The sequence below is a fragment of the Drosophila mojavensis genome, unplaced genomic scaffold (assembly GCF_018153725.1).
Source record: "Drosophila mojavensis isolate 15081-1352.22 unplaced genomic scaffold, ASM1815372v1 contig_74, whole genome shotgun sequence".
In the NCBI taxonomy this organism is placed as follows: domain Eukaryota; kingdom Metazoa; phylum Arthropoda; class Insecta; order Diptera; family Drosophilidae; genus Drosophila; species Drosophila mojavensis.
Window position 1 is genome coordinate 5,120,134 of NW_025318899.1, and position 13,481 is coordinate 5,133,614.

A 13,481-nucleotide genomic window follows, 5' to 3' on the forward strand; every position below is an offset into this window, starting at 1 on the left:
CTTGTTAACTCTCATTCTCCTGTCTTCTATTCATCTTCTTGTCTTTATCACAACAAATCTCTAATTTGTTTTTTTCCAAAATTTGTGTACTTCTTGATAGTGAAATATTCTATTTGCTTTCTATTCCTATGGTATTTCCTGCACATCAGTTTCGCGACTCGTAACCCCCACTCTATGTGTAGCATTTATTGCATTAGTAACCTCACCCTTTTACCTACTAATTGACAACTGCTCCGACACTCAACTGTCGCATGTCGCTTGTTCCACATGTGCCCTTCTCTGCGATTCTCATTATATTACTCATTTGTGCTCAGCTATTTTTAGTTGAAATGCAGTTGATTGAATGTCAACGTATCGTATATACAGATATATGTCAAATGTCAAATGCAATTTAAATGCAATTAGCTGATAGTTGAGCTGCGTGCAAAATGCCTTTTAATTGGCCCAACAACAACGACTATATATATATATATCTCTCTCTCTCTATTTTTCGATTTACGATTTTGCATTTAATATGTCATTTGTTATTTTTTTATCTTTGTGATCGTTGTCTATCGCTCATTCTCTGAAATTTCATGAATCATAGCTATTTGTTATTCATGGACTTTTTTTTTCCCTAAATCTCATTCTATATTTCTCTCTCTCTATCTATCTATCTATCTCTCTGTATGTTACTCGTATGTTATCAACGCAATCATATATATACATTTTTGGTCAATTGCGAGAGTTATGCGTGTTTTATTTGTATTTTCTCGTACACGTAATCGTCGGAATTGTCTATCGTAATTGACTTTGACTTTGATGTACGCGTGCAAACTGTCAAATGGCAGAGCGAAGGGCGGGCGTAATAGCAGCGGGATGAGGTTGTGAGGGAGTTACAAATACTGCGTGAATGGGTGAGGGATTTAGCTTTAATCATTGTGGTATTGCGCTCATTCGGGTTTGCCTAATATATATAAATAATGGGAGGTCGAATTGAGTTGGTGCATTAAAATATAAATGAAACAATGAATGCGAATTAAGGGCGTTCTATATACGCTCATTGATAAACATTGATGTCTGAAAGTTTATTCTGAGTTAAATAGCATATTTAATATATTTAGTAATGTTTGCGCAAAAGTATAACACAAAATTTTGAAGGTATTTCTTGAGATATAAGAATATAGAGAAAGAAAGAAAAAAAAAAAAAAAAAAAATAAAAAAAAAATAAGAAAATATTAATATAAAAAAAAATAAATAAAAAAATATTAATATAAAAAAAAAATAAAAATAAAAAACAATAAATATAAAAAATATATATATATATATTTATATATATATAAAATAAATAGAAAAAAATGATAAATAGAAAAATATTATTTAAAAAAAATAAATAAATCAAATAAAAAATTAATAAAAAAAAAAATAAAAAAAAATCAGATAAAAAAAAAAATTAATAAAAAAACTGATAACAAAAATGAATAGCAAATAATTAATAAAATAATAAAACAGAATGAATAATACACAATGCATAGTCTTCATAATATAAAAGAATGCAAACGATTATTTTATTTTTCAAATGTCTATTATTCAAACTTATCACAGAACAGTTTTTTTCATATTCTTATTCAAAGTTACCGCCAAACATTTGCACTTGTGTAAACTTTTCGTAAATAATAATTTTTTAATGAGAATCTCAATAGTTTTGATTGAAGTTGTTCAAGTTTAACAAGTTAGTCCAGAGTATAAGTTTCTCGAAAAGATTTGATGACTGCACATCATAAATCCAAAGTCAACAACTATCGACAGTGGAGTTAAAGTTGCGCCGCACTTTTCACATCTAGCTGTCACCTTTTTTTAGTTTTTAGTTTTTTTTTTTTTTTTTTTTTTTTTGGCATTGGCTGCGCTTCAGTGCCGCAGCTGTCATTCAGACACACAGTGAGAGAGAAACCCACTCGCAGCAGTGTCTGTGTGTGTGTGTGTGTGTGTGTGTGTGTGTGTGTGTGTGTTGCCCATTGCCAGTGTGATACGCTCACGTTTTCTATCGCCTGCGCAACGTTGCGTATACGTAATGTGATTTGAATTTTGTGCATGTGCAGTGAACGCTGCGCTGCGCTTTGCCAAACGGCAGCGACACCGGCGACACTGCAATAGCAAAATGGAATTTTTAATAAGAACAGAGCGATAGATGGATACCCTATTAGGTGGGGTACTAGAGGGCATATCGGGTGTAGATATGGTTTATAACTAATAGATAAATGAATATGAAATGAAAGCCATATAGATATGAGTATATACCAATTGATATTAGTGGCGATATAAAGAGATATATTAATATAATGAGTGAGAGAATAAGAGCCAGAGAGAGAGAGAGAGAGCGTGCAAACAAGCAAGGGAGGGATAGAGATTATTCCTATGAATATTTGATATATCGCAGACTTTTAGCTTTTTCTTCCTCTCTACCTCCCTCCCTCCCTCTTGCTCATTCTATAGTGTATCTAATATCCGTTACTAACTAGCATCAATTTCCATTTAGCATTTACTATTTAGCTTTGGCCATTACCGAAGCGCCGTTGTCAAAATACGTGCCAGGCCAGGCGTAAATTTGGCAGCACCTCCCCTCGCTCTCACTCTTCCCCTCCCCACTGACACTACACGCTGTCACGCCCCCGCTGCCACTACGCCGACAGGCAATTGGGTAGGCTACACACCTACACACACACACGCACGCACACGCACACTCACACACACTCGCACGCGCCCCTGCCTTTATCTGTTGTAGTTTCTTTGTAATTACAATTAATTTCAGGTTTCATATTGCAATCAAAATCGACAGACAGGCGGAAAGGCGGCAAGGCGGACAGACCGGACGGACGGCCGCAAATTAGTTCAGTAATCGCATTGTTGTTGTGGCAATTCAAGTTGTCGTTGTTGTTGTTGTAACACATTTTACTGTATTTTGTTGGCGTCGCCTCAATTAGCGTCGCCTGCGACCTTCGAGCAAACATTTTTCTGTAGTTTTGTTAGATTTTTTTTATTTCGAAAGTGCCGACTAAAAAGTCGCACAAATTTTGCTTTAGCTATATTTAGCCATTTTAATTTTTGGCTTGAGTTTTTTTCAGCAATTTTCATTTTGGCTTAACACGTTTTTTGACTCTCAACTAATGTTTTTGTATGCATGCTGGTTCAGTAAGTGTAAAGGGGCATATTGGTTTGCCTGTCAATAATTTGGCTTGGTTGGTTATAGCGGGAGAGAATTTGATGATAGAGAGAGAAAGAGAGAGAGAGGGCGAGAATGAGTGAGCAAGAGACTTGTATTTCGGAAATTGGATTCTTGTCTAGCTTCAATAGAAGCGTAAAAAATTAGTAATTACTGAAGATCTCAAAATTTGAAATTTCCTTAATGAGAATGTATAGAAATAAATCTTCTATAGTTCAGAAAAAAGAGTCGTTCACTCCATGTTATTCTTCTTATTCGCAGTTTTGTTTCTACAGAGTCTAACTATGAATTGGGGCGTGGTAAATTGCATTAAAGCAATATTTTAATCAATTTTTTTTTTTTTTTTGGGTTAGTGAAAGAGCATTAAACAGTCAGTTAAGCTCGACTCACTTTCGTTATTTCGCTTTGACTTTGGCTTTTGACATGTTAATTCATTTTATTTTTGTTATTTTCGTTGGGCGTTTTCTATGCAGCTTGAATGTTTCACAATTTAATCGAAATTATTATTTATTTCTGATTTGCATTTAAATATATTTTTTTGTATTATTTTTATTTGTCGGTTCCATTTTACTTTCATTTAGTTTGGTTCAAGATTTCAGCGCTTTGTCACGTTGTGCAAATAAAAATTTGTTGCTCTGATTTTTGCTGTCAATGTGTTTGGCTTAGTTATCAGCACATATATATACACACACACACATACCTATCCACTTGACAGAGCTTTAAGTGGAACACGACAATTGACAATTTACATAAGCTCTTATATGCCTATGTATATATGAAATGCATGATAAATGTATATATATAAATGGAAAGAGTGATATAGATTGCGGCCTGGTTGTGATAGATATGATAGAGGTTTATATATATATATATATATGATAACTGGAACAGACCTTAGGGGTAAATATCTTAGTAGTTGCAAATAACTTTGCTAAATGCAGTTTGCTGTTCTCCTTGGCTGGCAGTCGAGCAATGCTTGAGCTGTGCATCAAAGTGTTGAAAACTTTTAGATATATTATATATATAGTATAGATTGACATGCAGACTATCTTTATTTTACTTTTAAACTTTTACAACTTTGTCATAATGCAGTTGTTTTTAGTCCTTGGCTGGCAGAACTTTTTACTATATTCAATTTATATATGTATACATATATTTCAAATTCTATTCATACATTTCTCTATATTATATATATTCTTTTTATATATATTCTATTATATTCTATTTATATAAAACAAATATATTTTATGTTTTCATTTAAAATCATTTTTATTTTTAAAAATATAATATATTTTATTTAAAAAAAAAATGATTTATTTTATTCTCAGCATCTTTTTTATTTGTCTAACTTTTTTTTTAATACTACAATATTTTTTTTAATTTTTTATTTATTTCTTAATATTTTAAATTTTTTATTATTATTATTTTTTTTATTAATATTTTGTATTAATATTATTATTTCTTTTTTTACATATTTATATAGTTTTTTTAAGTTTAGTTCGATATTTATTATTTTATCTAAAATTTTTTTAAAAATATTTTGTTTACAAATTTTTGTATTTTTATATTTTTATAATATATTTAAAAAAACTTTTTTTATACATAAATTTTTTTAAATACAATATTATTTTTTAAATACTATTTTTAAGTACTCATTCTTAAGTTTTAAAATCATTAAACACTATTTAAAAGTAGCTTAAAGAAATATATGCAGCTCTATTGAGAAGTCTGTAAACTCCATCCGAAAACCTTCCGAACTTTAGCTTAAGTCGCCATTCGATATGCGCCTAAACTATTCATAGACTACGAGATATATAAATGTATGTGCTTTGTCATAAATTGTATTAAGTTATGCACACGCCCCCTTGCCAGGCCGCCCATATTGATGCTGTGTCCAAATGTACAGACGCACATAAAATTTTTGTACAGAATTTATTTAAGAATATTTTGTTGTTGTTGTTGTTGCCAGCCGTATTTGTGTTATGGATTTCGAGGGGTATTCAAGCGAGAATAACAAAATACAGTGGAGCCACAAAAACGACAACAGCAACAACAACAAACACAAAACAATGGAACCCAACAACTTTCGCGAAAACTCGTTTTCCACGCGTTCGCATAAAATATTTAAAAAAAAAAAATACAACATTGTTGTTGACTTTTGTTGTTGTTGTTATTGTTGTTGCCGCCCTTGTCGCTTATTGCCGTGGCCTGTGCTGCACCATGGAGCAGCTGCCGTTGTTAAACTTGGCTCCCTCCAAAAAGTCGAAAGCCAAAAACTGGTTTCATTCTTTTTCTCTTCTTCTTCATTTTTCGCACACACCTTAAAGAGTGAGGGAGAGAGACATAACGCTGTAAGCTGTAAAAAATTTAAGCAGATTTTTCGCAGCTTAAATATGGTTTCAGTTTCAGTTTTTCTTTAAGCTTCAGCTGCTGGTGAAAAATGCTCGCTATTTTCTCTGGCGCCATTTAAATGTGGCTGCATTTCCGTTTACTTATTTTGTTTTGTTGTTGTTGTCGTTTTTTTGCGGTTATTTGTTTTTGTCGTTGCCGTTGCCTTCGGGCTGTGCAGCACAATGTTGCACGTTGCATGTCATTCACGTGCAACAGCTTCAATCCGAGTGGTTTCTCTCTCAGCTTGACACACATTCTCTACCCCCCCTCTTCCTCCCTTTCCCTCTCTCTCTCTCTCTCTCTCTCTTTCTCTCTGTGAGTGTCTCCCGCTCGTTATGCAACTGAAATCAAGCATGAAAAGCTGCTTCAACAATTGACCACAATTGGGACGGGCCGACAGCAGCTTGGCCCAGTCCATGCGCCATGCGCCCTGGCTAAAAGGAAGCCAAATAGTTCTTAGCCCATTTGCCACAATTTTGCGGTATTTATAAATACGCTTCAGCAGCGGAGCGGCTACAACAACTTGGCCACTGAAGTTGAAGTTGAAAGCAAAGGAAATTCAATTAAAGCTGTGCGAAAAGAAAAGTTTCAATTGAAGTTTTGGATGTGAAATGTGAAAGTATTTTAGGGAATTGCTAAATGATATATGAGAAAATTATATTTTAAGAATATAGGGGAATCATTTCAAGAGGTTTCTTAAATATGACTACCTAACAGCGGAATTTCAGAGTTAATTTTAAGCGGAGTTTAAAGTTCAGCGAATCTGTGTTTAATGAGAGAAACAACTTAGTTTATAAAGTTAATAAAATAAGTTTTAGGTTGAAAGTAATTTAATTCTTAAGAGTTCTGAACTTGAACTTGAAAACAAACAAAACAATAAAATAGTTAAACAAAATATTTAGAAAATATTGGAGTTTGAAAATAAATATAGATTTAGCTGTAAAAACATTTGTGTAAAAGTTAACTTTTACTTGTAAAAAATAAATAAATAGGAATATAAATATTATTTATTGTATATGAATAATTTGTATTATATTATAATATAGCTTAGTAATTAAAAATTCATATTCCAAATCTGCACACATTTTAGTTAGCACTCAAAAATAGAAGAGCTATAGCTGAATATAATATTCTGCTTAATTAATGTAAAGAAAATATGAAAGATTTAATATTAAAAAAAAAAAAAAAAATAAATAAAAAAAAAATAAATAAATAAATAAAAAAAATAAATAAATAAAAAATAAATAAATAAAAAAATAAATAAATAATAGCTTTAAAAAAAAAAAAATTAAAAAAAATAAATAATAGCTTAAAAATAAAAATTAGAAAATATAAATAAAAACTAAAAAAATAAATAAAATTAAGCTGAACAGCAGAGACTGAAACTTCCATAATATACTTAGGATACCTATATATATGTATATATAAATTCAATAGATTTATGTCTCAGATATCTCAGTGCTGAAATATTTATGTTTTATATAAATGAGACTTATTTACAGGGTATTTTATGGCTGTAATGTACAGAGCTGCGTCTTTCCGGACCATATACGGATTTTTTATTGAATTAGTTTAGAATTTTATGACCAGATAAACTTTATATGCGAAGTTTTTATGATGTTTTTATGTGTTAAGTATATGGCATATTACACACTATATCTATAGAGCATTTAAAATTCGCTCTTTTGCTGTCATTCTCCAAACTATTTTTTTTTACTATTTTTTTTTTTTTTTTACTATTTTATGTTGTTTTTATTCTGTTCTTCTTTTGCGCTCTTCTGCTTTGCTCCTCCAGCTATTTGTAGGTAGCCTAATTTCAACGCTTCAATGCTGTTCGTGTGTGTGTGTGTGTGTGGGTGTGTGTGAGTGTGCCCAGCTTATCTTTAGGCAGCATCAGAGTCAACAACAACAACAACAACAACAACAACAAATGAGAAACAGCTGCCACAGCAGTTGGAGGGAATTTTGTTTTATTTCTCCTGTTTTGGCCTCTGCCACTCCCACTTTTTGGCAATCGGCCCCCTCCTCCAGTTACATATCTGAAGCGATACTAAGTAGTCGAGGCAATCGTTGGCTATCTTAAGCTTAGCTCCGGCTTTGGTTCTGGCTCTGGTTCACTCTTAGCCAATTAGATTTGGCTCGCAGTCAAGTGGGCTTTTGGCCATTTGTATGCAGGCCAGGCGATGGCTCTTAATGGCTAACAATAATGGCTTAGAATTTTGATGCAGCAGCTCATTCTGCTTCTTCGCGTTGCAAAAAACTTGTTTTGAATTTGTAATTGATTTGTCAAATGATGTTAAAACATCATCATCATCATCGTCGTCTTCATCTTTATTATCATCATCGAGTTGTTGATTGCATAAAGAAAATTATTTAATGGTATTTTTTATGCAGTTGTTTTCGCTTTTCAATTTTTGCTTTCAAGCAACATATTAATGTTGCAACTGCAGCATTGCCGCATGCCACACGCACACTGAGACGACATGGGGTAGGGGCGTGGCATGCCGGCCTATTTATGGACAGTTGTTGAGCTGCTTCCGCGCTGCGTTTGTTTTCTTTGACACCGTTAATTATCAACTCATCTCTTATCTTCTCTCTTTCTCTCTCTCTCTCTCGTTGCAGCCAAGAAACAAAATGGCGCCGCCATACGCACAAATAGCTTGGGCTCTGGCACCCGCACCCCGCCCCTGGAGCGTAAAAGCAAATTGAGCGCCCTCGGCCGCTTCTTCAAGCCCTGGAAATGGCGCCGAAAAAAGAAGAGCGAAAAATTCGAAGCTGCATCCAAATGTAAGTTAGCAGATTATTATTATTGAGATTATCATTATCATTATAATTAAAATTGTCATTTACATTGTTATTGTCATTGACATTAGCAATTTCATTATCATTAACATTGTCATTGTCATTGGTAATCTCATTTTATTTGTCATTGCCAAGAACATTATCATTATCATTGTGTTTATTATTATTGTCATTGTCATTAACATTGGCATTAATATTGCCATTGTCATTGTCCTTGTGTTGGATATTGTCGATATCATTGTCATTGTTATTGCCGTTGCATTAGTATTATCATTATCATTATCATTGTCATGGTTATTGTCATTGTCATTGGCATTGACATTGTTATTATAGGTCTCATAGTGCTCATTATTATTAATCCTATTATTATTACATTACATTTTTTTTATTATTACTGACATTTTGTTATGTTTTTTATGTTAATTTTATTATTCTTGTTATTTTTACTATTATTCTTATTATTATTTAAATATTTGCATCTATTTGCTTTACAGCACTGGAGCGCAAGATTTCTGTACGTGCCAATCGCGATGAACTAGTGCAAAAGGGCATTCTGTTGCCAGAGAGCCCGCTGGGCAATATACCAGAACCGGGTGAGTGTTGGAGCTATGAACTAGTCGAAAATCGTAGCTCTCTTATTGGTAGTCGAAGAGATAGAGTGTTAGGAATATAAAAATTGAAACTGAATTTGAATTAGAAATAGAGGTGAACGATTGAAGTAAAGCGAGTAGTCCTAAACCAGATATAGAAGAATTTGTTCTGTAACTTGTCTTCTTCATTTAGTTTCCTCTTTTCCAAGGTCTTTTACTTCTATTCCTTATATCTTCCTCCACCTTTGCTTATTAAAAGGCTGTGTTTTTTCACCGTGTATTCAGTCTTTTCTTTATCATTAGCCCTAAATGTTTTCCTTTCCATCTCCCACTGTTTTTATCTATCACAAGATTTTCCTTGATGACCATCTCGTTCCTATATGCTTTTTGTGCTCGTCCTCTAATTTGTCCTTTTACAACGTTCCCTTCCTCCATAGTTGTAGCATATCCTTTTGCCTTTAGCTCCACAAACTTTCGCTTTTTCTTTGCTTTCCTGTCTACTCCTCCCTCTTTCATTCTTCCTTTCAGTTTGTCTTTCACCATTCGTTTTTTATTTTCTTTTCATTTCTTTTTAATTTTCCTAATTTGCTTTTTATTTATTTATTTTTTTTTTATCATTTTATTGTTATTTATTTTTTTCTTAAGAATTCACTTTTTACATTTGATCAAATCCATTGTCGCCTTTCTCTGCGATTTTCATTCAAGTCATGCTGACATTTATAATAAGCCAACGAGGTTGAGTGAGAGTGGACTTTAGAGTGAGATAGAAGAAGAAATGGGAATCTCAGCTTAAGCCTGATGAATAAGCTCTTACTATAACAAATATGGATTGGTTTATTTGTAAGGTATCTTCAAGTCTCTTAAGCCCAGCTCGCTTCACTCAATGCATTTCCAATTAAAATATTTCAATTCCTTCGCCCAGATTAAGATATTTATCTGCAATTTCTAACTGGTTCTGGCTCAACCTTGGCAATTTATTTTCTATTAAATTCCTAAATCGTTTCGCTACCCGTCGAGCGCAACTTCATAAACTTTGGCCAACTGTGAGCTGCATAACGGTATACATATTCCCATACATATGTATATGTATTTGTATATGCCGTGTTACTTAAGCGAATCTTTGAAAGCCATATAGCTCACATCTAATCCCCCATTGAGCTTTGTTGTTATGCACAAAAGTTTTATAAGTAAAGCCTGGCAAACTGTTTGTATTTTCTGGGTTTTTTTTTCTTGGTTTTGGCCAAGAAACTAAAACAGAAACCCGACCACAGGCGCTCAAATGTATCGTTGGCTTTCAGTTTTGGCCTTTGTGCGCTATGACAGACGAGCAAAACGGAAATTGGCCATAATCCACGCACGATTTAGCCGATGACGAGGCGGCCCGTTGACTTGGCTTTCAGTCACGACGACGACGACGGCGACGGCGACGGCGACGCTTAGCCAGGTTTCCACTTTGCTAAATTGTTTGTTCAGGGCCGGGGCGGGGCAGAGTCCGTAGCCGTGGCTCTTGTTTGTTTCCTTCCGCCACGCCTCAGTCATGACGAGCCGTCACAGCCCCCCAAACGACAATTGCAGATGTACAAAGTGAAATATATGGCAGACACTCCAATCCGTTGTCGCTATGGCTGTCCAGCTGTCTGTCTTTGGGGACGTCGCCAACATTCTCTGCTGTTTGGTAATTAATCAACGGCAGCTAATTGTCAATGCGAAACGAAGAAGCCGTCAGCCAGAGACGCCAAATGCATTCCAAATCGATGAGAGAAAGAAAAGCAGAAAATAGTAAAAACTCTCGAACCTACCTCAAGTTTTTATAGCTTAGCCCAGTCAAGCTTTGTGCCGCCGCTCGCTCATAGATGGCGCTGCACGGCGAAAGTTTGCCTTGTAAAAGGTGAAAGCTGAGCTGAATGAAAGAGCTTTTAAGCGAACAGGCCAAAGCTTATCGCATTTATGAATGACTACAAGCTTTTACTAACTAAATCTCTCACTATCTGCCCCTCTCTTTCTCTCTCTCCCTCTTGCAGGCGAGGAGTCGTACTATAATAGTGGAGCCACTGCGAATGGCTCTCTACTCTCAGCCGTCCACAATAATTCCATAAATCAAGCCAACAATTCCATTAATGCCACCACCTATGGCAGCGCCAACAATGCGTTGCTCACACAGCAACAACAGCAACAGCAGCAGCAACAATTGCAGCAGCAGCAGCAACAGCAGCAGCAATTGGTGGGCGGGGGCGTGGCCAGCTCAATATCCGTGCAACAGTTCAATGCAAATTCCATGCTCAATGGCGCCAGCCTCAATCAACAGAATTCCATGGCCAATGGTGGTGGAGGAGGAGGAGGAGGCGGCGGCGGAGGAGATGGCTCCTCGGACACATCCTCATTGAGTGGCGGCGTGCCACACTCGCAGTCGGCACCACAGCAACTGAGCGTGGGTCAGCAGGGGCAGCAGCAGCAGCAGCAGCAGCCGCCGCCATTGACGCCGCTCGCTCAGCATCATCAGGCGCTGGCACAGCAGCTGCAGCAGCGATTCGCCATCAGCAATAATAACGGTAAGTCAGCAAACTTCATATTCCTGGTGGTGGGTGGGAGGTGGATGGGCTGGGAACTTCGACATTTTGATTGTTGCATTTGCAATTTGCAACTATTGTTGGGGGAAAAAGGTTCGCTGTAATTGGAAAAGCGGGAAGAACAATTCATGAAAAGTTTTTGCACAGAATTGAAAAGATTCTGTTGCCTTTGTTGGGCACAATGCGCTTTATGATGAAGTTTTCAATGGAATTAATATAATTACAAATTGTATTGTTATTGTTTTTATTATTTTGATAAATATTATTAAATTTTTAAACAAGTCTTTGGCGAGCTTCATGTGGAATAATGAGGACAATTTTTCATATATTTTACATTTTATTTCTACAATGAATCATCCAACTTTAAAGTAAAAGGCAACTTATAAATAACTGGGAAATCCCAATTACATTCCGTCTCCTCAGACAGATTTGTTGCCACCCGCAAGCATTGCATACTTTGGGGCTGCCACGATTAGCCATAAATACCGTTGCCTACTTTCAAGTGCTGTGCTAAAACTCAATTACACACAGACAACAACAGGGCGAGTCGTAAATATGACGCGCTTTAAGCCAATTTCAGTCGGGTTAACGCGCAGTTAAGCTGTGCCCCTCTCCCTCTCTCACTCCCTCACTCACTCGCTTGCCCTTTCAACTTGTAAAGTCACATGTATTTATTTTGCCGTTATTCCCGGCTACAGCAACTGTCGTTGTTCTAGTTGTTGTCGTTGTCAGCAATTGCGGCAGTTTGCCAAAAAGGCAGATAAAATGTTAAACAAACCCCAAGCAAATGCTTTGATGGGCGAAGAGCGAGAAGGGGAAGTTTGTGGATAGTCGTGGCTATTTTGAATGGTAAACAAAACGGCATATCTGGCGTGCTTTTGCACTTGACATTTATGTATTCTAACTCGCCGTAAGTTCATACTGTCTCCCTCTCGCTTGCGCATTCATAATGAGCATGCAAACATATATTTGATGACTGTCGAAAAAAAATTCTTCAGTGCGCTTGAAGCTTTACGGCATTGCGTTTCGTGTTTGTTTTGTATTTGATGCTGCTGCCGGGGCGACGATTGCAGCCGGCATGTGCTTGCATGCGTCGTGCTCTCTTCGCCGCCGTCACTGTTGTCGTTGTCGTTGCGGTTGCCGTTGCCGCTCTCTCAGCGCGCACGTTTTGTGCTTTTGTTTATTTGGCACTTGTTTCGCTGAGCGCCAGACAGTTGAAGAGAGTTAGAGAGTGAGAGAGAGAGCGCGCACTCTCTCACTGTTACTTTTTATTGTACGCCACTGCGTCGTTTTTGTTGTTGGCTTTTCGGCTAGCTGGACGGCGTCGCATTTTTATGGCAAATCGTTTCGCTGCTCGCTGCTCTGTCGGCTCTGCCGTTTCCTATGTTCAGTTAACATTAAAACGCAGTCCGCTAGAGCAGTGTCTGTTTTTGTCGTCGCGTTAGAACTAAATGAAAAGAAAAGAAAAATAAATTAAGAAAACAAATATATATACAAAAAAATTACACTGCAAATATGCGCAAATATTTATAATTGTGTTTACTATGCAAGTCAAATATTTGTTGTAAAGTATCGTATCTAACGCTCTCTCTCGCTCGCCTCTCGTCTACATAAGTGTGCGTGTGTGTGAGTGTCTTGTGTTCTCGCGTGTGTGTGTGTGCTAAGACAACAATTTTACACGATAAAATATGTAATATTTGATAGCTGCAATATTTATAAGCCATTTAGCTGGGCGCTTTTTGCTTGTGCATAATCCCAAGTTGAAGCTGTTGGCAATATAACGGTTGTTTGGAAGAGTTCGCATTTTACCGGCTGTGCTACTTATACGAATTAAATTTCGAAACTTTTTCAAAGCTATTAAATTGTTTGGAAAGTTGTTTTATAAACTTTAAATTGCCTCTCAGCTTTGTTCTATGCTTCTTATATTTCAAC

The 13,481-nt window shown here is 35.8% G+C and overlaps 1 protein-coding gene across 10 annotated transcripts in view; it reads left to right on the plus strand.

The window, feature by feature from the left end:
• Positions 1-13,481, plus strand: part of LOC6581485 (phosphatase and actin regulator 4) — a 148,782-nt gene that overhangs the window by 65,244 nt on the left and 70,057 nt on the right. For 9 of the 10 annotated variants that reach the window (XM_015161863.3, XM_015161860.3, XM_032731239.2 and 6 more), the window contains 3 exons: positions 8,213-8,377; positions 8,887-8,985; positions 11,004-11,531. In XM_015161863.3, coding sequence (XP_015017349.2) covers positions 8,213-8,377; positions 8,887-8,985; positions 11,004-11,531 — 792 coding nt within the window. The remainder of the gene's footprint in view (positions 1-8,212; positions 8,378-8,886; positions 8,986-11,003; positions 11,532-13,481) is intronic. The other variant, XM_044009982.1, reaches the window with a different exon arrangement.